This window comes from Abramis brama (assembly GCF_963993115.1).
Source record: "Abramis brama genome assembly, chromosome: 13".
In the NCBI taxonomy this organism is placed as follows: domain Eukaryota; kingdom Metazoa; phylum Chordata; class Actinopteri; order Cypriniformes; family Leuciscidae; genus Abramis; species Abramis brama.
In genome coordinates this window covers 26,464,541-26,487,731 of record NC_139975.1, presented here as the reverse complement: position 1 = coordinate 26,487,731, position 23,191 = coordinate 26,464,541, and the positions used below count along the sequence as shown (strand labels likewise).

Genomic DNA, 23,191 nt, shown 5'->3' with positions numbered 1-23,191 from the left:
GTGGAAAACATTTTTTCTGCATATATATAGACCTCCAATGCAAAAGCCTCTAAAAGCCACCTCTGTCAAAAATTTGATAATAATATCGAGTGAATGCTCTCCGCACATAGTATATATATATATACATACTCCTACTTCACTACTTTTACTGGAGTATTTTTCATCAAATGTCTGTTTTTTAACGTCTCAAGTACAGGTTTTATGTTGCCTACTTCACCCAGCGCTGTATCTCTTTCACCGATAGACCTCCTCACCTCCTGTATCAAGCACACATGATTGCTTGATGAATTCTGGCAGGCCACCTGCTGTCTGAAGAGAGAGTTTCAGTCCTCACACCATCAAGCTGCCCACCCTGCCAAAGAGCATAACACAACTGATCTTATCACTTTCAGCAGGGGCTTGAGAAGGGCAGCCATGTCGCCCACACCAACCACACGTTTCTCCTCTTGCCTATACATCATTCTCGCTCATATTCAGCTCATGTGGTCAGACAACACCAGCGGCAGCTGTGAGTGAGAGTGGACACATTGGATTGTGTTGTGACTAGTTTAGAAACAAAGAGTGAGTGTGATGCTGTTGGTCAACATGAGAAATGCATTTCCTATGGACTTTTTTTTAATCAAAAATGTAAGTGCATTGAGTTTTTTTGGAGTAAAACAAAGGAAACATTGCTTAGCATTTTTGACAACTGAATCTTGTATATTTTTAATGATAAATAGAAACCTGATATTGTACAATCTATTACATGGTGTCTGAATGATATACTTTATAAACGGCACTAAATTGTATAGCAGTGTGATTGGATGAAACAGTCATTATACAATACTGACATCCAGTGGTGTAATAGAAAATTACAGGCAAAAATGCAATGAATAGATGTGTCAGAATGCAGTTTAACATGTACACACTTACTTTGTATAATGCACTACCAGTCAAAAGTTTTGGATCGGTAAGATTTTTAATGTTTTTAAAAGTTTAAAAGAAATGTTTTTGCTCACCAAGTCTTATTACTTATTACTATATAATAATAATAATAATAATAATATTGTGAAATATTATTACAATTTAAAACAACTGTTTTATATGTGAATATATAGTAAAGTGTAATTTATTCTTGTGATGCAAAGCTGAATTTTCAGCATCATTACTCCAGTCTTCAGTGTCACATCCTTCAGAAATCATTATAATATGATGATTTGATGCTCAATAAACATTTATGATTATTATCAATGTTGAAATAGAAAGCTTTTGTAACATTTACACTACCATTCAAAAGTTTGGGGTCAGTAAGAATTTTTATTTTTATTTTTTTGGGGAAAGAAATAAAATAAATCAATACTTTTATTCATCAATGATGAATTAAATTTATCAAAAGTTACAGTAAAGACATTTATAATGTTACAAAAGATACTATTTCAAGTAAATGCTGTTCTTTTGAACGTTCTATTCATCAAAGAATCCTGAAAAAAAGTTTTTAGTTGTCCTACACAACTGTTTTCAACATTGATAATAATAATGAATGTTTTTTAAAAAAAATCAGCATATTAGAATGATTTCTGATGGATCATGTGACACTGAAGACTGGAGTAATGATGCTGAAACTTCAGCTTTGATCACAGGAATAAATTACACTTTTACACCATTCTAGAAGAAATTTTCAGATGGCACTTAGAGGCTTTTGCATCTGAACTCTTCATATATACACTGATCAGCCCATCATTAAAACCACTGACAGTTGAACTAAATGACATTGATTATATCATTACACCTGTCAAGAGTGGGATATATTAGGCAGCAAATTAACACTCATGCTGTGTCCAAAATCGCATTCTGTATAGTAGATACTACATTTGGTTTAAAACTTACTCTGCGACCATTAAAAAAGTAAGATCTATACAGTATCAGTGCATGTAGTATGAATAAAATCCAGACACCTCCATTCACAAATCCTCTCCCGTGGGGTCATGACACCCAAGGCTTATTGATGTACATGGGGAGCAAAGTCTAGTCCAATCACAGAAGAGCTATGTTGCTCAAATTGCTGGAAAACTTAATGCTGCCCATGATAGAAAGGTGTCAGAACATAGTGAACATGATTTCACAAAGTGCAACATGTTCCCGCATCTTTGTTGATCCTGAAACAACACTCAAATCAACCAATCAGATCTGAGGGAAGAGTTTACAGTTTTAGGCTTACAACAGTGTTATTCTCCAATTGGAGATTTTAAGGATAATTATGGGTAGGGTTTAGGTTTATGGGAAGGTATGGTTATGATTAAAGTTTCAGACAGGAGTGTTGTTCCAGTATCAACAAAATATGTTGATCCATGTCTTAAGTCTGGAAAAATAAACTTGCATGGCACCTCAGTGATAAAACTCATGCATTCGAATGGCAATTTATTCATGGTAGAGAAGACAAACTTTCATGTTAGATGCGATTAATCGCGATTAATCGATTTGACAGCACTAATTTAATTTAACAATAGGAAAATAATATCCTATTTATTATGTGATTATTTGTTTAAAAATAGGAAGATAGACTCGCTAAAGTTAAGATAGTTTTCTGTCAAGTATTTTATCTCAATATGTCATTTAAAAAATGTGGAAATTAGCGGAAATAAGTTAATATATCCTCATATTTACATGAGGTAAACATAAAGCTGCTTGGTGTGTATTTCAAATGTTTATGTGCTTTTCTTCTCTTTCTCCTTTGAGCGGTGATGAAATATTGTTCTTGTAAATACTTTCCAGCATTTCAGTAATAAAAGTGTAGGCTTAGGCTACATTTTTAAAATGAATCCAAATTACAGCGAAGCGCAATCGTTATCGTACGGTGCTCTGGAATGGACAAAAAGGATTCAAACAGTGAATTTTGAATTAATGTCTTCTTGTAAACTCAGAGATGTGGATCCAGATGGCAATTTAATCACCGCATGACCTTAGTGTTTATCAAAAAACTGTAGGTAATTCGGCCAGGGTGTTTTAAGTGGGTGGTGGGAGAAAAACACTGACATTCTGGATTCGGACGGCAATACAATTGCCTCTGTAAATGTTGAAAATACCTTACGACCCCTTTCCCCAGTTTCACAGACAAGGCTTAAGCCTAGTCCTGGACTAATATGCATGTTTGAGCTGTTTTAACTGAAAGCAACTTGCACTGATTTATCTTAAAATATGTCATTGCCATTGTTTGTCTCAATATGCGCACTAGTGTATATTCTTCTAAGGCACGTTTATAAAAGCTACTTAGATGTCCTTATTAAACTAAGGCCTAATCCTGGCTTTATCTAAGCCCTGTCTGTGAAACCAGGCCTACGAGAAACCATTACCGCCCGAATAGGGCTAAACTAGGCAAAATCATTGCAGTTTGTACACTCTCAGAAAATAAAGTACATAATACCTTTAGGGGTACAATGGCTTGTCACTGGGGCTGTACCCTCAAGGGTACAATATTGTACCTTAACCTTTAAAAGAAACGGTACATATATGCACATTTTAATGCTTTTTGACCCTCAAAAAGGTGCATATATGAGGTCCAATAATAAGCCCTATGGGGTACATTAGTGTATTGTACCTTGGGGGACAGAAATGGACTACTGTACCTCTATTTCTGACAGTGTAGCCGCAGACCGGTCAGAGTGCCCATGGCCATGATGACCCCTTTTCACTGCCGAATGTCCCAACAATAGGCACATGAGCATCAGAACTGGACCATGTAGCAATGGAATAAGGTCGCCTGGTGCGATGAGTCCTGTTTTCTTTTACATCAGGTTGATGGCCGGGTACATGTGCATTGTTTACCTGGGGAAGTGATGGCAGCAGGATGCACCTTGGGTCCTGGCATTCAAGTGGATGTTACTTTGACACATACCACCTGCCTAGATTGTTGCAGACCACATACACCTCTTCATGGCAATGATTTTGGCTGATGGAAGTTTCAGCAGATAATGCGCTCTGCCACACTGCAAAAATTGTTCAGGACGGGTTTGAGGAACATGGTTGAGTTGAAGCTGTTGCCTTGGCCTCCAATTTCAGATGTCAGTTCGATTGAGCATCTATGGGATGTGCTAAATCCGACCCATGGAAGCCCCTGTTGGCATGGAAGAGCTGTTGGCAGTACGAGGGGAACAGTCACAATATTAGACAGGTGGGTTTAATTTTGTGGCTGATCAATGTACATGTTATGGTCATGTCCCATCAATTTGGGCTCGAGTCTTGGTGACTTATTGAGTACTGAACAAGGGATTGTGTTTTGTGCTAGTCTGATGAGATCCTCCAGCATCCGTCCTGTCGTTGTTGTGATCGTATCGATCCATCTCATTGGCGGTCTTCCTCTGCAGCTTGTACCCTCAAGCTTTTCAATCATGATGTCCTTTTCCAGTGATCTTTCCCTTCTAACCAAAATATGACAAATGCAGTTTCATCATTTGTGCTTCGAGTGATATTTCCTCTATGATTGACTTGTTGGTCCGTCTTGCTGTCCATGGCACGCGCAGGATTCTTCAGCACCACATTTTAAATAAGTTAATATTCCTTTGGTCTTGTTTTCGCATAGCCTTTTCAACCAAACTTGACAACAGAGAATATTCATAGCCGTCTTGCCCAACAACATAATATTTCTTGAGTGTTAGGTGAATCAGTGGTCACAAGGACACCTAAAATGTTCATACTTGAGATAATCTCAATTTCTTGTCCATCGAGCTTGAATTTATCGATGTTATTAGTTGGCATGATCTTCTTCTTCATGTTCAGTTCTAGTCCCGTATTTCGACTTTCTTCTCTGACTTTCCTCAGCAGATGTTCCAAATCTTCCTTTAAAAAGTCATCAGGCATACAATTATTAGAATAATATCATACAAGGCAGCAGCTAGAGTTCATTTTGATTAAATTTTATTTATTTTTTTCCCCAAACTAGAGCTGCCTCAAGCACTGTAAGAACAGTAGTGTAACTCAGATGTTGGATATGCAGAATCTCAATGACATCAGGATGTATCCTTTTCAAGAAGATTTTGCAGGAAACATGAACATGGAGGCCTTAACTTGTCATTTACTCTTAAGCAGTTTGGTTGCTTTTGGTTTAGTCCCCTCCTCAGATAGTCTAATGTTGTTTGAAGGTGTTTTTGAATGTCATTCTTTTGAATTGCCCACTTGTGGTACCGTAAACTTCATTTTCTAAAATTTGCTTTTCATTGATTCACAAAAAACATTATAAAGCCATTTGTAACCTTATTCAAAGAGAAGTTGTTAGTCAAATCCTCCAGGGACCCAGGAATAGACTTTTGTCCACTGTAGTGGACATTATATATAAGTGAATTTCTCTGACAACATATGTCACAGTTTTAAGTCTGATGTCCTGTAAAGAGCTTTTCAGAGATACAAAATGTTTGGAGGTTTCACCATGACAACAACATTTCCTTGGTCTTTAAACCTGACTGATATTTAGTGATCAAATTTATCCCTCTTATGGAAATATGATAATATATATTTTAATTGTTTTATTATTTTCTAATTGTTTGTCATAAATCAACATCTAACAGGGCATTGGTTTCATACAGTACATGTCCACTGTGGAGGACACCAGGACTTGAAGCATGTTTATCAGGCATTTTGGGAGACACAACAAGTGAATAGGAAAATAGATTATATAAATATTCCTATGAAATATTAGTTATTATTGTGAAAAAGTTGGAGATTATTACTCCCATTATTACACTTCTCTTTCATAACATATTGCCCCAAGAACACATTACAAAACAGTTACAGTGTGTAGATTCATTGTATGGGACTACTTATTTATGGCCATTTTACCCACACATTGTGGGTAAAATATATATATATATATATATATATATATATATATATATATATATATATATATATATATATATATATATATATATATATTCCTGAAACCTAAAAAATGATCCCATTGTTTTTGCCTATATGTCATTTCATTTCATTTCATTTTTTAAACAAGTCCTGGCGTCCAATACAGAGGACATAGCATAACATATGAATATATATATAATTTTACCAATTGTTTCTTATGCTCTAAATAATGTAATAACATGGAAAAATAGTTCATTTAAAAAACTTTTATTTCCGTTGGTTCCGCGAGGATCTCACACTGAAACTCAACTGCAATATTGTCATCCTCTCCATTATTTTGGTGTAAAATACCGAAATGTATCACTAGACAGTGTTCAAGACTCACTATGTGTTAAATGTAGCCTACTTCTTGGCTTCAAAAAATATAATAAGGATTATTAAAAACATGGCTACTGCCTAAGAAATCCAACTTTGGTGTGAATGTGCGCAGATTATTTTACATAGATAGATAGATTGTATAGATAGATTTCCTGGTTTTTAATGGTTGTTATTCATAGTGTTGTATAATGTTGTTAAAAAAAAAAAAAAAACAGTAAAAAAGGGAACGGGAAAGCGATTTTGAATATTATTTATTTTGGATTTAAAAAAATTATCCGTAGCACGTCAAGCTAATTTAATTGCAGACAAGTGGCGTGCAGAAGAAGCAAATCTGACGCGTGTCACGTGACGGCGGCGTGGCTTCTCGACTGAAGGGAAGCGGGCCTGTGTCACGTGACAGGGGGGGAAATAGGGAGGCTCTTGTGTTTACATCGATGCATTCAACAGCGGCCGCTGCAGACCGTCTACACATCAATGTTTTGCTTTCATTTCGTTGAAAACGAGCACAAACATCGGTACACACGGTAGTTACGACACCGTCCGAGCATAAGGCTGCTGTGTGTTACAGAGCGCGCGCGTCTGCTGCAGCTGTGATCAGTTGTGTATTAGATTACTGGAGACATGGACGAGCTCGCGGTGGAAGTGCGAGGGGCGAGTGGAGCTTTCTACAAGGTGGGCTTCAGATCTCGTCTTATATGCCTCCTGTGTGTGCCTAACTCAACGGATGATGCAAATAATGTGTGTTAAAATTGATCCAGTCCGTCGTGAATGCAGGGCTCAAATGCACGATGATGCAGTAGGCCTTCGAGGCCTCTTCGACGTGTGTTTGCATGAACAGGCGTTAAAGATTCATCGAAATTATTCGATATCATGTGTATTATTAATGCATATCAAGTGTGTTGACACCGGAATCTGTCAGCTGGCTCGGTTCTGTTTGGATCTGTGTATGGTACACTGAGTTCTCCACTTAATGGGCGATTGATGTAATGTATTTCAGTTTATATTTTAACATTTGTATGGCTCTAGATCTTTAAAGCGTAACTTACATGACAATGTAAATGGTATTAAAATTAATTTATATGTTACCCGAGTCTGAATGCTTTAAAGTGGCGTTATCAATACAGTTTAGGACAATGAAGTTGTAATGTATGTTGTAGCAGCTAATAAAGCAGCCAATTTTTTATTTATTTTTTCATGTTCATGGAAAACTTGTAATGTGAAATATCAGTGAATTTTTAAAATGCTTGTTTCCACGCCTGGGAAAAGTCACTGAAATGAATACAACCCGAAAATATTTTATTCAATTTATGTATATGTAATATTTTTTTCAAGTTACGACCCACTCAAAATAGTATTATTAATAATAAACTAGAAATGATAATCTGTATTTATGGACGGCTAGAATAGTAATGTAAAAGGTTACAAATCAGCCATTTTCCATGTTTATGCTTGTTTCCATACCTGGGGAAAGTAATTGAAATTAATACAGACAGTCCTACAAAATTCATAGAAGACTGATTTTTACTCCTTTTTTTTTTCTATAATCCACTCTAAATAATAATAATAAACTGGAAATGATCATTTTCCTGTTTTAAAGGACTGCTAGAAAAGTAATGTGAAAGTCAAGGAATTTAATTTCTCAGAATGATACAATTCTGTATATCATTCAGTGTGGACTGTGTTTTTTTTGGGGTTTTTTGTCAAATACCGGTAATGTTTTATTGGAAGGCAACTTTTAAAGAAGGATTTGCAATCTTCTTTTGCGCATACATGTACAAATAAAATAAAACCAATCAAAGAATTGGATAGAAAGAAAAAAACAGCACATCCCATACCAGACCTGTTTACATTGAATTGAAAAGGTGTGAGGAAGAAGTGTTACAACATTACATTAGCAACATGATGCATTAGTCCATATGGTTTCCATCAAGATGACAGGTAAAAGGGTGCCAGTTTTTGCCAAACCAATAAAATTTACCCTTCAAAATATATCAAATTTTTTCCAAGTGTAAAGTAGAAATAAAATCCAAGACTGTTGTTTATAGGCACATTTGATGCCCTCCAAACATGCAGTCTTGTCTACGTTTTGAGACAAGATCAAGATATTAAGTGCATAATTAACACCTCACTATTTCTTCCAGGCTTATATTAAGGATGTTCAGGAGAGTACAGTCACAGTGTCTTTTGAGAACAAGTGAGTACCAACTTCAGCACACGAACGCATTGTGAGGTCAAAATAGTTTCATTTTCAGATACACAGTTTTATATTGTTTTCAATATAAATATATACTTGTCATAAGTGAATATATAACTATGTGATTTCTGATGGTGATGTTTCCTAATGCAATGTTTAAGAAATTATGAACAAAAAAATAAACAGTTTTTTTAATTGCTTTGCAGTTGGCAGCCAGAACGACAGATTTCTTTCCAAGATGTCCGGTTTCCACCTCCAACCGGCTTTCAGAAAGAGATAAACGAGAGCGATGAAGTGGAGGTATGGGCTGTCAAAGATTGTTCAACATGGAAAACGTTCTTTAAACCTTAAACAAATATTACACACATGCACTAAAGTCTATATAGTGCCCTTTTTTGCGTATTTACCACATTTACCTGTCTCTTCCACAGGTTTACTCCAGGGCCAATGATAAGGAGCCTTGTGGATGGTGGCTAGCCAAAGTTCGCATGGTGAAAGGCGAGGTAAGCGATTTTGTATTGTTATATAGACCTTATGTAGCCCCGCCCCTTTTCTATAGACTTTATGCGCCATAGAAACAAGCATCTTCACAATTTTGTCTTTGAACGTCGTTTCAGTGAGTAGCCTGTATTTCTATGGCATCGCTGTCGAAGAGCAATTAGCTGGTGAAGTGGATACTTATCATGAGCATTACAATATTTGAAGCATGAAGAATTTGTCATAAATGCCAGTAGATCGGGAAGATTTCAAAATGAGTGGTTCATTCATAAATCCATAAGATTTTACCTTCATGCTGTAGAAATGCAAACTGGAAGACCGAACACAAGGAGTGCAGCACTGAAAAGGGGCGGAGCTACATAATGTCTATAAAAGTAGAAGATTCCATTTTAGTAGTTTATGTACAAATAAGTACAAGCAAAATATGTAACGCATAAACATGGTCATTAAAATGATAGTGAGCTACAGTAAGGGTTCTCCTGAATACTATACAAGGGCATGAAGTTGAATGCTGATTTATGTGATGTATGGTAACTGTTTTGTTGCTCTGTCCTGCACTTAGTTTTATGTGATAGAATACGCAGCCTGTGATGCAACGCTAAATGAAATCGTCACATTAGAGAGGCTACGACCTGTGAACCCCAACAAAGCAGCATCAAAGAACACCTTTCTCAAAATCAGACTAGATGTTCCTGAAGACTTGCGACAGATGTAAGTTCATGTCTTTTAAATATCTAAGTGGGTTCTTTGTTTGCCTTTTGTTTCAAACTTTAAACCGGGATGCTATCACACAAGTTTGTGTATGTGGTACAGTCTTAACTAGTGTTTTGTTTTTGGATAGGTGTGCAAAAGACTCGGCGCATAAAGACTTTAAAAAAGCGATCGGAGCCTTTAACGTCACTTATGACTCGGAAGAAAAGCAGTTGGTTATTTTGGTAATTTGGAATGTTTTAAATCCAATTTTGAATGCATGTCTGATTTTGAAGTTTTCTTAAGTGGATGGTTTTCTTTCTCTTTCAGTCTGTTAATGAGGTCACCTCAAAGCGAATAGGCATGTTGAGTGACATGCACTTCAGGAGTCTGCGCACAAAGCTGACGCTGATACTGAGGAATGAGGAAGCAACCAGACAGCTGGAGGTACTGTCCTGGACTCCCTGACGTTTAGTGTCAGGTTCAACACACTCACTCACAACTAGTCCACAAAGACCTAACTGATACTCTCAAGCGGTCACTGGATCATTTTATGTAAAATGCGTGTTGTTTTGCAGTAGTGCAATCATATTTTATTGCTGTAATGTAGCTGAATCAAGGAAGGCTGATTTATTGCTGGTTTATTACTTACTATTATAAAGTCATGCAGCATATCACTGGACACTAATGCATGGAATGGCTGTCTATATTTAAAAGGTGCAAAAGGGTATTACGTGCATATATGCACCACTGTGATGGCCCATGCTCCTGCTATGGCATAATATGATACTCTGTTGATATGCAGAGCTATATTTACAGATGCATTGGCTCCATATAGGTATTGTTTTAGCTCTTAAATTTGTGTATAATGAAATCTTGTGTATAAAATGTTGTGATACATATACACACTTGGGGTGAAAACGTAATTGAATGTGAGGGATTGGCCTGGACACACACACACACACATATATATTTACACATACAAAGTTATATATGTTTATATATAACTTTGTACATTTTGAAGTTAAATTCATAAAGCTGGTGCACTTTTGAGAGTTCAAACTTAGAAGAGCTCCAACCCATATTCATTGTGCAAATTGAACAAAGGAAAAGTCAGTGCATTCACTTGTACCTGAACTTTAAAGGGAACTCAAACCTCTTTTTAGTTGTGATATAGTGTCTCAGTCTACATTACACTACATACTACTACTACTACTACTACGAATAATAATAATAATATAAAATTATTCCTATGACAGTTAACCGTTTACTTCCTGCTGCCGTTCAAATGCGTCTCATTACAAATCTAGTGAAATGCTGTATTCGGCAACTATGGAAATAATGCGTTACTGGTGACCGCTGTGTTCCCAAATGCACGCTAAACTCAGCACATGCACAGATGGAGTTCACTGCATTCATTCACTGGGGTCTAATCACGTGCTTACCGCGTGAGAGAAGTGCACACTTCTCTTTGCGCAGCGCAAACAGTCTTTTGATAAGTACACAAAGCCTTGTTGCGGTTTCGATTTTAGTTTGTTTAACAGCAATGGTGCAAAACAAGACATGAAAGACCTTTTATGTTGTTATGAGAAGTTTAAATAGAGACAAATAGGGGCTGCCACAGATAAATCAATGTATGGGAGACACTTATATATATATTAGCAAATTAGCACATATGAGGCATTGAATAGTTTTTTTTAATGAATTAAATTGTAGTGTTTCAACCAATGTTTGAATTTGTATGTTTTTTTATGGTTTGAAATGTCTTTAAAAATCATCTCTTCTTTGATTTTTTTTGTTTTTCACTATTGACTTCTGTTTAATTAAATAAATGTTTTATGTCCATAATCTAACAGCTACTTTATTAATGCAGTTATTTCTCTGCATAAGTGCGTTTGATTTGGAGAAGATTTGGAGAATGTTATCAAATTTGTGGCTAAACAGTGATGGATTTTTTTATTTATATTTTACGGTTCAAGTGTAGCTGGCCTGCTGAGGGCTTTTGAACCCACTGTTGAGTTTCATACAGAAAGCACTCTTGTGTATCAGGCAGCACTGCAATTTCACACGTGAATATGTGCTAAAAATCTAATGCTGTAGACGCGTCCTTGCATATCCTCCTCAAAAGCCACAACTGAACTGAACATGCATGTTTTTAACCATAACATTTAAACAGCTTAAATCTAAAAAAATAACCACTATTAAAACTCATGCCATCATGGTTTTCCATTAAGTACAACATTCACTTATTTAATAAATAAAAAAATTCCCTTCCAGAGCTCTCGGCAACTGGCTTCAAGGTTCCATGAGCAGTTTGTGGTGCGCGATGACCTCATGGGATTGGCCATAGGCACCCATGGGGCGAATATCCAGCAAGCCCGAAAGATTCCTGGGGTCACAACCATAGATCTGGATGAAGAGACCTGCACGTTTCACATCTATGGAGAGGTAACTGCTTTATTGGGGACTTTCTGGTGTAGGTAAAGTCAATTAAATGTGATGGCTGTTAGAATATGTGAGCCTAAAACTCATATCTGAGATGGGTCTTTGTGATTTCAATTCCAGGACCAGGAAGCTGTACGGAAGGCCAGAAGCTACCTGGAGTTTTCTGAAGATATTATCAAAGTTCCTAAGAATTTAGTCGGTGAGGACAATCGAAATGAACAACATTCTTCTTCACGGACTGGACTTTCTGTCCTGCACCAAGATGGTTAATGTGAATCATTAAATTATGTTCTACCCCCGTCCTGCAGGAAAAGTCATTGGCAAGAGTGGGAAGCTGATTCAAGAGGTTGTGGATAAATCGGGAGTTGTCAGAGTTCGAGTGGAACCTGAAAATGACAAAAAGCCTTCTCCATTAGAGGAGGTCAGTGAGTGGGCGGCTGAACACACTCGTTGTTGTATTTATGGCTGGCAGAAGTGATGATGCATGAGAAAATGCATTAATTCATAGTAATTGTTGAAGACTGCATTAGCCTACTAATCAATTTTAGGAATACATATCTCTAAGCCATCTACAATGCAATCTAGTGAGTGTGTGTGTGTGTCTATATATATATATATATATATATATATATATATATATATAGTTAAGTTATATATATATTAGAGTTGCTCTGATCGATCGGACGCAGATTGATAATGGCCAATAGTCACATTCTATGACTCGATCGGTAGTCACTAAATTTGGCCAATCTCACGAACCGATCGCAATTTGATCACGTAAAACATGCAAGTAAACGGTATACAGATGAGGCTTTTGCACCACGTTCTGCTTTGTAACTTTGCAATTAGTATTTGTAAACCATAGTAAATCACACACATAATCTTTATTTAGAGCAGGTCGTCGCGATTCAATCACGACATAACATGATGCGTAGATCTGGAGAAAATCCTCACAGAGAAACATGACATGCTGCTTAGCTAATATGGAACCTCGGGGATCCGATCACGTCGCGATCATGATTCAGTGTTTTCCAACGTCATTTTAATGTTCAATCAATGGAAACTGACAAAATTTGGCCCAGATGCAGTTGTCATGATTGTGAACAAGCCCAAACTTGATTTTATGACCCGTCATATATGATTCTAATAATGAATAACTAGCAAAATAGATCAATTGCATCACTTTTTCTGGGGTTTTCTCCACAGTGTTGTAACATAAGAACCTCCAAAGATTATCAATTTTCCTCAATTTTAAAGGTTTTCTATCAAATGAGACCATGTACTTGATACCTTTTTATTTTTTATAAGCCATTACTTTTAACCCTTCTGCATCAATTAAAAAAAGTTGCACATAGGTCCATAGTGGACAGAAATGTCCATGTCAAAAAACTTCCATAAAAATGTGAAGCTTGGGAGCACAGACTTAAGTTTGGTCTCATTTTAAAGAAGACTCTTGGCAGATTATTGCTGAAGTAAATAAATTGTAAAAAGTAAAACCAAAAAAAAAAAAGTTTGAATTATTTTATATAAAATGTATGTTTTATGAAACATTTTGAATTCTTAACAGCTAGAAAATCAAAGCCATAAATCTAAACAAGTTGTGTTCCAAATTTGAGGTTGATATCTCAAAAAATGAGCTTTCAGTAAGAGCTTGTTTGGGCGCAGTAACAGATTTTCCCCATTTAGATGCAGCAAAACTCCACCGGTGCACACAGTGGTTGGATTTGTTATTTGCAGTTGAGTTTGAGTTGCAGTACACGCACACATTTTTTTTATTACACACGTACAAACCACACTCTGACATCCATATCAAAACACCCACACAATTTATCCAATTGGCTCTATAATATGCCAAAGCAGAAAACAGGAATAAAGCGAGTATTTGCTTTATAGGCCAAACCTGAAAAAATGGCGCCATCTGGTAAAAAATAGTAAAATTTTTCATTTTGAACCCTTGCCAACAGAATGAAAGCCTCTTAACAAAGATTCCATCATTTTATAGTTAAATGGCCCTGGGATTAAAAATAGCAGTTTTAATTGGGTTCAATGTGGACATTGTTGTCCAAAAGATGCTGAGTGGAAGTATTTTGTGTACCTAGTGCAAAAAAGATTTTTTAAAGGAAATGGGGGTGAAATGGTAAAATTCCAATAAAAATACAGACCTGTGCCAAATTTTGGCACACAGGCAAAGTGATTAAAAAAAAACACTGAAAACAACAAAAGTGTCCATAAGGATGCAATAGGGGTTAAGTATGTCACTTGAAATCACATGAAATCATTCAGAGAGCCTACATATCACTTATAAACATATAAAGCTTGATAAAATCCTGATCGGAGCATCCCTAATATATATATATATATATATATATATATATATATATATATACTACTCCTAAGTCGACTGTGTATTTATCCAATATGGATTTTATCATTCATGCTGACAAATTATCATTCATACTGACTTCGCATACTTTAATTGCAACTGCAGGGAATGGTGCCGTTTGTGTTTGTTGGGACAAAGGAAAGCATTTCAAATGCACGTATTCTGCTGGACTACCATCTGAATTATCTAAAGGTAAGAACCACTTTTTAGGTTGCTTGGATAATTTCTATTGATCGTACTTTGGGTTATTGATTAAAATAATCCTTAAACCCTGACTATTAAACTTTGGTTTTTAACTCTTTCCGTTTAATTTACAGTGTCAGTTTGGCGGTCAATATAATGGCAAAAAAAATTTTTTTTTATAGTGTTGCAATAAAGAATTGACTAGAGACCATGGGCTGCATTCTCACAAACATTCTTGAGAATAAAAATCTTCTAAACTGCTCTTTTTTTTTTCTTTTCTTACTGAAGAATAAGTTTATTCCCTAAAACATTTCTCTTTAATATTATCATCTTGTTTTCTCTTAAGATAGTTCTTTAGACAAAACTTAAGTGGAATTTGAGTTCCTGAAAAGAATATTCTTAAAAATCACCATAACTTTAAACTCGTCATAAATAATGCATTTTTGGAGAGCGCAAATGAATACAACAGACAGGCTCTTAAAAATAATCAAAATGCAATTTCTAGAAAACACTGTTGATATTTGAAATCAACACAACCAAACACACCCCTCCCTTCATTGCTCCGCCCCCAATATGCACAAACATGCAATGCTAGAGTGTCTCTGTATCATAGCTGAAGCGAAGCAAAATAAAACTAAGATGGCGAATGAATGACAAGGAAGAACAAAAAAATGAGCAGACAGAACACAGAGTATACAAGCAAGAGTTGGTTGTTAGTCGCCAGCAGCTCAAGACAAACATTGACACTCAAAACTGTCCTGTTACAGCTAACATTACAACAGCAGCATATCTTGATTCTGTGATTATAGCAAAATTATATTTCTAATCATCACCCTTCTTTTTCCAGTGGTATTCCTGTGAGCTTTTGTAATGTCTCTCACTCTATCTCCTTCCCTGTCATGAGTGGACACACCCCCTACTGCTGATTGGTTCAAAACGTGTTGTTGTGCTCAGTCCTATCCACTTTCAACAGCGTTTCTCAGAAATCGCTTACTGCACCTTTATAAAAGCGTGAACAGCCTTTGAGGTGTTTGAGTTGATCAACAAGTTTTCTGATAGAACTGCCATACAATCAGAGAGTAATCCAAAGCCTCTCATAATATCATAGACACCTGGGATTGTTTTTTGACCTTAGCATTTGTTGTTTTGTGCAGTTGTTGGTACGAGTTCTTCTCGAATAAGCATTTTACATTTTCTTCAGAATACTTGTTCTTCTCGTTGAGCAGATTTTGATCACAGAGCACATTAGTACTCGTTGCAAAGCAGCAATTGTTGACTAGTGACATACTTAATGCCTCAAAGATAATCATGTGATGTTCACTGCTCTGATTTAGCCTCTTTGTACTTGTGTGACGGTGCATTGTTCATGTTTCTTTGGTCTTGTTCAGGAGGTTGATCAGCTGAGAATGGAGAGACTGCAGATCGATGAACAGCTCAGACAGATCGGAGGAGGACCCAGAGCTCTGCCGGGACGACCCGAGAAGGAAAAACCCTTCATGGCTGATAATGGAATGGGACCCTCACGGGGGGGCGGCAAACCCTTCGGTCGTGGAGGGAGAGGGAGACGAGGCCCGACACTGGCCTCAGGTATAACCGGCCTCAAATGATAAAAGTAGAGCTTGACTAGTTATGGAAATTGGTGGCCCTAAACATCACACTTAAAATATTTTGAGCTGGTTTCACAGAAAGGTCTTAGATTAAGCCAGGATTAGGCCTTAGTTAAATTAAAGACTTTTAAGTAGCTTTTATAAACGTGGCTTAGAAAAAAAAACATTACTGGTGTGCATCTTGGGACAAAACAATGGCACTGATATATTTGAAGATGTGTTCGTGCAAGTTGCTTTCAGTTAAAACAGCTTGAACGTGCATTTTAGTCTGGAACTAGGCTTAAGCCTTGTCTGTGAAACCGGGCATTTAAATTAAAGACAATTGTTTTCATGTGATAGTATTACTTTCTGTAACATAATAGCCGTTGGCTTGATATTTAAGCATCAGTCATCCGCTAATTAAAGCGTAGTGCCAATTATCTGATTATCAGTTTCTTGATTATGGACTGTATTTGTCCCAGGCACCAATTCTGAGGCCTCCAATGCATCCGAGACCGAATCCGACCACAGGGATGAGCTCAGCGACTGGTCCCTGGCCCCCACAGATGAGGAGTCCATGGGTTACCCCAAAAGGGCCCCTGATGGACGCAAAAGGGGTGGGGGACCCCGGGGTCGTGGAGGGAGAGGAAGAGGAGGAGGATATAAAAGTCAGTTTTTAGAGCTGTTATCTGTCTAAAGGGACTGTACAATGTCACGTACAGTAATAAATAAATAAAAAAGTGAAATACTTGATTGTAAATCTGTTGAAATCTAGATTGTATAAATGGGATGTACATTATACATTTCTGCATTAACAAGCTGCTCTCGTTTTGCTTTTTATTTATTTTTAAGTCATGTATCAGTTTTTTGTAATAGTCTTTGTTTTTGTCTTGAATCAGCTGAAGACATGCACTGGAACGAGTCCCGTTCTCGTAGTTCCAGAGACTCAAAGCTGAGACCCCAGGAAGACTCATTGCAGGTCTGAATCAACATATATGATCAGTTATTTCAATATTTATTCACTATAATTATAGCAGATTACACTTAGTTTAAATACAATACAATACAATATTTACAAATACAATATTTACAATATACAAACCATTTTTCTTTGTCTATAAAAAAGGCTGTTAGTTGCTAATGCCAATTTTTTTATATATATATATATATATATATATTTGCCTACTAGATTATCAGTAATGTTTGCGGTATACATTGTGTTGTTTTTGTTTTAAGTTTAATTATTTATACATGTCTTGATATTTTTTACAATATTCTTGAATTTTCACAATTTAAAAAAAAGTTTTTTTTTTTTTTTTTAAAGTACATATGCTATTAAACACCCTACTTTATTTAAAAGGTTAAAATATTAATACAAATTTGCAAATTGAAGACTACATGGCATTTAGTTTTTCTAAATTTAACATTACTTTAGGTTTACACTACCATTCAAAAGTTTAGGTTTGGTAAGACATTTTTTTTATTACTATTATTTATTTTTTTATGTTCACCAAAGCTGCGTTTTTTTTTTTTTTAAACAATACAGGATAAAAGTAGTATTTTGAAATATTATTACAATTTAAAATAACTATATTTTAAAATGTAATTTATTCCTGTGATGGCAAAGCTGAATTTTCAGCATCATCACTCCAGTCTTTCTAATATCCTGATTTGCTGCTCAAGTTACATTTCTGATTATTATCAATGCTGAAAACAGTTGTGCTGCTTAATACGTTATATAAACCGTGATACCGTTCAGGATTCTTTGATGAATAGAATGTTCAAAGAAACAACATTAATTTGAAATAGAAATCTTTTGTATATAAAAGTCTTAATTTATTATTTTTTTCTTTGTTTTAAGCATACTGACCCCAAACTTTGGAACCAAGTGGTTATTTAACAGTAATAACAAATAAACAATTGACATGAAATGGAAGTTTTTGAGTTATTATTAGAAAAACTCACTTGGAACTGGTACTTTTGACATCCCAACTAAAAAGAAGAAATGCATTGCTTAATGTGTGAAAGCTTTCATCTTGTACAACCTGTCCAATCTGTTCGTTTGCCAGATCCGCATCGACAGCAATAACGAGAGGAGCGTCCACACCAGCCGAGGCTCTCAAGCTCTGGCAGGAGACAGTGGAGGGAACCGGCAGAGACCCATAAAGGACCGAGTGCTAAAGAAAGAGAAGCAGGATGTCCCCGACAGCCAAGCCGTTGTGAACGGCGTTTCGTAGAGAATAAATTGCCCCCTTCCCCTCATTCTCCCACTCAGCTCCACCAATCCAGATGCTTCTTCATTAGAGACACATTAGGCCAAAGAGAACCAGGTCAGTAGGGCTGTCGCAAGACATGACATAAAGCACACTTTGTAATTGTTAGCGGGGGTAAAAAGACGAGGCCTCTTGGTGTATGGTGTGTGGAATTTGGAATTTGGTAGTCTTCGTGGATTAGAGAGACCGGTCTCTAGATCACAACTGAAGCTACAGGTTTTCTAATTGACTTTCTAAATAACTACCTATGAAACTTAAAGAAGCTGTGGATTAAATGTCTCTCGAAAATGGAATCGTGACTTAAAAGAAAAAAAGAAAAAAAAAATGTTTTCCAAGCAATTGGTTTTTAAAGTTTTTTTTGTTTTCCACAATGTCCAATAAAGGGAAAGTAACACATTGGAGGATGAACTCAAGCGCTCGGGGCACAAGTTTATGCCACATCTCATGGCATACATTGTTTTTACGCGCTTTGGTGTCTGTGGTCACTCGAGCCCATTCTGATGTGAGATCTTAGCCACATCATTAGCAAAAAAAAAGAAAAGAAAAAAAAAGAAAAAAAAAATGGCAAACCATGTAAACAACAACAACAACAAAAAAAATGCTCCTGTCTGGATCTGTGCCTTTAACTAGTGTGGATAGTATCATAATTTGGATGTTTAAATCAGGGAAGAAGACGTGAACAACATCCGACTGAGTGTTGAAATCTCAGCCGACGACTTAAAAAAAAAAAGAGGTGTTTTTTTTTGTGTTTTTTTTTCTGTGCTGCATGTAATTCATGAACATTTTGTATGTCTGAAAAGCAGGATTCTATCAAGTCGGCCGAATTATATTTCACCATAGTAGTAAAGGTATTAACCTAACTAACCTAGTCAACTGTGGAAGTCATAAATTGTAACCAACCACCCAGAGACGAATATCAACGCTAATTCAGTGACGTAAGCATCACCGAATATACATTTTGACGTTTAGCATATCTTTGCATTGTAGAACAATTCAGATTTTTTTTTTTTTTTTTATAGAAGTAGCAAAGCAGGTTCCTTTAAATAAATGTCTTTGATTTCTCTCATTTTACCTCCCATCATAATAAACGACACAAGGTGATTCTTTTTGTTTCTCTCGCAAAACAGGGTGGAAATGCTCTTTCTTTTCCGTTCACGCTGGCCACAGTAAAACTGCCATCGTTCCTGCTGTATTTTTCAGCATCAGGTGTTGAAGCACTTATATCAACTCTCTGTAACATTGTCTTCGTCCTAACAATGGCTCATCATAGACTGAAAAATGTTGAACTGTGGGGTTGCATTCTGTATATTATGTCATCCGTTAAGAGATTGTTGCTGTTCTTTTTAGATTGAACTTTAAATGTGCACTTATCATGTTTGTGTTACTCTGCAAGTACTTTATAATCTATAAACCTATACTAAACTAGAATGTGATAAGACTTCCTCGGCAGGTGAATCACATGTATGCTGTCAACATAACTAAACGGAAGTTTAGATATCTTCGCTAATTTTGAGTCTACTGTACTTTTTGCAGCTGAATTCGCTTCGAGAGGGAGAAGGAGGGGCGACACGATGTTAACTTTGATATGAAAACCGTCTGTCTTATCCGATTAGTGCTTGTGCATTAAACTTTAGTTTACATTTTTAAGACGCGATGCTGTTTCTTAACCCACGACTCTTTCGAAACCTACTGTGACGGTAACCATGGTAGTTTTTTTCTGCTTTTCCTTTTGACTGTACAGCAAGAAAACCGGTCGTTTGTTATCCTCTTTGCTCTTTTTCCTATACGTTTCGACTTCTCTTTATGCTCCTGTGCTCTCGCTAGTCACCTTGGCAGATTACCAGCTCTACCTGTTAAGCTTTTACACCAGTTTTAAAGTGATTTGCCTGTGAAAAACGGAACGAAAGGCTTCGGAGACGTCAAAAGAACCTGTGACCGGCGGCAGAGGATTGTGGGTCGGGAAAGACAAACCACTCTCGAAAATCGAGGCGGCCCCGGCTGTGTCCGGCCCCTCTCGCGTTGGCTCTTAAATTTAGCCTTTACTTCAAAATAAGGTGTTAAAATGGTTTACTATCAGTATTTTTAAAAACCTGCACATCCACGGCGGGCAGTAAACTGGCAAGATGGCTCAGTTCACTGCAGTCTGTTCCAAAAAAAAAAAAAAATTAATAATAATACTGTTCCGAATCTTTGAAGTGTTGCCAAACAGACTGTTTTCTAGTTATTTATTTTTTGGAATGTATATGAAAATGACAAATTGTAAAACCATCTCTTGCACACATCATAGGCTATTGTGATTGAAAAAAGAGCTGAAAAGAAAAACAAAACAACAAGAAAAAAAGAAAAGAAAAAAAAAAAAACATGAAATACTGTAGATAATGAACTGAGGTAGACTGACCTTGTATGTTACTGCACTTTGGGTAATAATTTCTTTGTACATAATAGCAGAACAGACTGGGTTTTATGTTGACATTGTTTGGTTATAGTGCAATATATTTTGTATGCAAGCAGTTTCAATAAATAAAGGTTGATCTTCCTCTGCAATCTGAAGTGTTTTTTATTCCTCGCTGGGAATTGGACGTTTTACAATTCCGTATGTGGCGATAAATCTGCGCGTCATTAAAGGCGACAGCAGATTTAATTAGTCCTCTCTGTAACACCAGCGGCTTCCTCTGCATGTTAAGTGCATGTTGCCAGTGCTCGGGTCATTTGTAGCTGTCGTTTTTCTTTGTTCCACCACTTGATGGCGCTCTGGCACAGGCCGTGCAGAGTTCAGCCGAATCCTGCACAACAATGGCTCTGCAGCTGCTCCTTTAACTAATGAATGCTGGCATAGGGTAAGTTGGGACGCTTTTGACGTTGAGATGCTTTACCTGAATTCACCCTGTATGTAGCTCCATTAACTACCGTTTGTCTTTTGTATAGCAATTACTGTGCATTATTTCAAAAGGAAAATCATGTCAGGTAAGATTGTTTACTCTTGTTATTAAAGATGTGAGATTTTCATGTTTTGACTGCATTCAGAAGTATGTGTGTGTGTGCATATATATATATATATATATATATTAGGGCTGTGAAAAGATTAATCGCGATTAATCGCATCCAAAATAAAAGTTTGTGTTTACATAATAAATGTGTGTGTACTGTGTATAATTATTTTGTAAATATAATTACACACACATGCATTGTATTTATTTAAGAAATATTTGCATGTATACACTGTATATATTTATATATAATTTATATTACATATAAATATTTTGTATATAAATAACAAATTTTTCTTAAATATATACATGCAAGTGTGTGTATTTATATATACAAAATAATTATACACAGTACACACACATTTATTATGTAAACAAACTTTTATTTTGGATGCGATTAATTGCAATTAATCTTTTCACAGCCCTTATATATATAGTATATATATATATATATATATATATATATATATATATAATGTATGTGTATGTAATACACACTACTATTCAAAAGTGTGGGGTCATTAAAATTTTGTTTTTGAAAGAAGCCTCTTATGCAAGGCTGCATTTATTTGTAACACTTTATTTTAAAGTGACATTGTTACACGTTACGTCATGTACTTACTATAGTAATAACAGTAAATTATGCATAATTACAAGTAACTAACCCTAAACAAAACCATAACCGTAGCTCTAATTACATGCAGTTAAAAATATTACTCAGTATTTAAGTACAATGAAATAAAGTGCAACCCATTTATTTGATCAATTGTTATTTTTACAATATTATTACAATTAGAATAACTTATATTTGAATGTATTAGAAAATGTATTTTTTTCCTGCGATCAAAGCTGACTTTTCAGTCTTTAGTGTCGCATGATCCTTCAGAGATCATTCTAATATGATGATTTATCAATGTTGAAAACAGTTGTGCTGCTTCATATTTTTGTGGAAACTGTGATACATTTTTTAAAAATATTTTGTTGTAAATATTGAACTTCAAATATATATATGAAGTAATTGCACATATTGCACCCAATGTTTTTTTGTTTGTTTTTTTATGAAAAATGTCACAAAATAAAGGGGAAAAGGCTGTCTGTTTTAAATTACCTGTACATATTATTTAGTACAGTAAAACATTAGCTTTATATTCAATTGAACTTTGTAAATATGATTGCTTAAAGCAATAGCAAACCTCAATAAGGTGCATAATTACAAGTATGATTCATGTAATTGGTTTAGCATGTTGCATACTAACGTTTAATAAAATATTAAGAATGAGCAATGGTAACAATGATGCTTGCCTTACATTATAAGATCATAGAAATTAAAAATCACAGTCATGTCTCTTTCCATTCCACATGTGTGGAACTGCAGTTTCAATTTAACTATAAATCTGTAAAGAGGACGCACATTGGCTAGTTAAATATCTTCCCATTCCCTCTGCTTTCTCTGACGCTCTTCTGCTAGATGCAGTGCGATTGCAAAAAAAAAAAAAAACAGTTTTGGTCCCGCATCACTGGATTTTCACCAGAGCTGACAGAAATGTAGATGCTCTCTGCCTTTTTGCAGGAGGAAAGGGCCAATTACCTCCAACCCAAACAAAGTCAGTTGGAGCCCTTATCCTGGAATCCGTGCCATCATCCACCCAATGGATCCAACAGACTGACCTAGATTCCCATCCACTAACAACCACAAGAAAGCACATACAGTGACCTGAGTGTGTGTGTGTGTGTGTCTCTCTCTC

General features: G+C 36.0%; 1 protein-coding gene across 1 annotated transcript; it reads left to right on the top strand.

The window, feature by feature from the left end:
* Positions 1-6,510: 6,510 nt before the first annotated feature.
* On the top strand, positions 6,511-20,860 carry fmr1 (fragile X messenger ribonucleoprotein 1). The gene is made up of 15 exons (XM_084132959.1): positions 6,511-6,879; positions 8,349-8,401; positions 8,608-8,701; positions 8,833-8,904; positions 9,462-9,610; positions 9,741-9,834; positions 9,920-10,036; positions 11,867-12,037; positions 12,155-12,233; positions 12,343-12,455; positions 14,523-14,609; positions 15,989-16,187; positions 16,669-16,854; positions 17,086-17,165; positions 18,256-20,860. The coding sequence occupies exons 1-15, from the start codon at positions 6,829-6,831 to the stop codon at positions 18,421-18,423; spliced, it is 1,713 nt and encodes a 570-aa protein (XP_083989085.1). The 5' UTR covers positions 6,511-6,828; the 3' UTR covers positions 18,424-20,860.
* Positions 20,861-23,191: the final 2,331 nt, after the last annotated feature.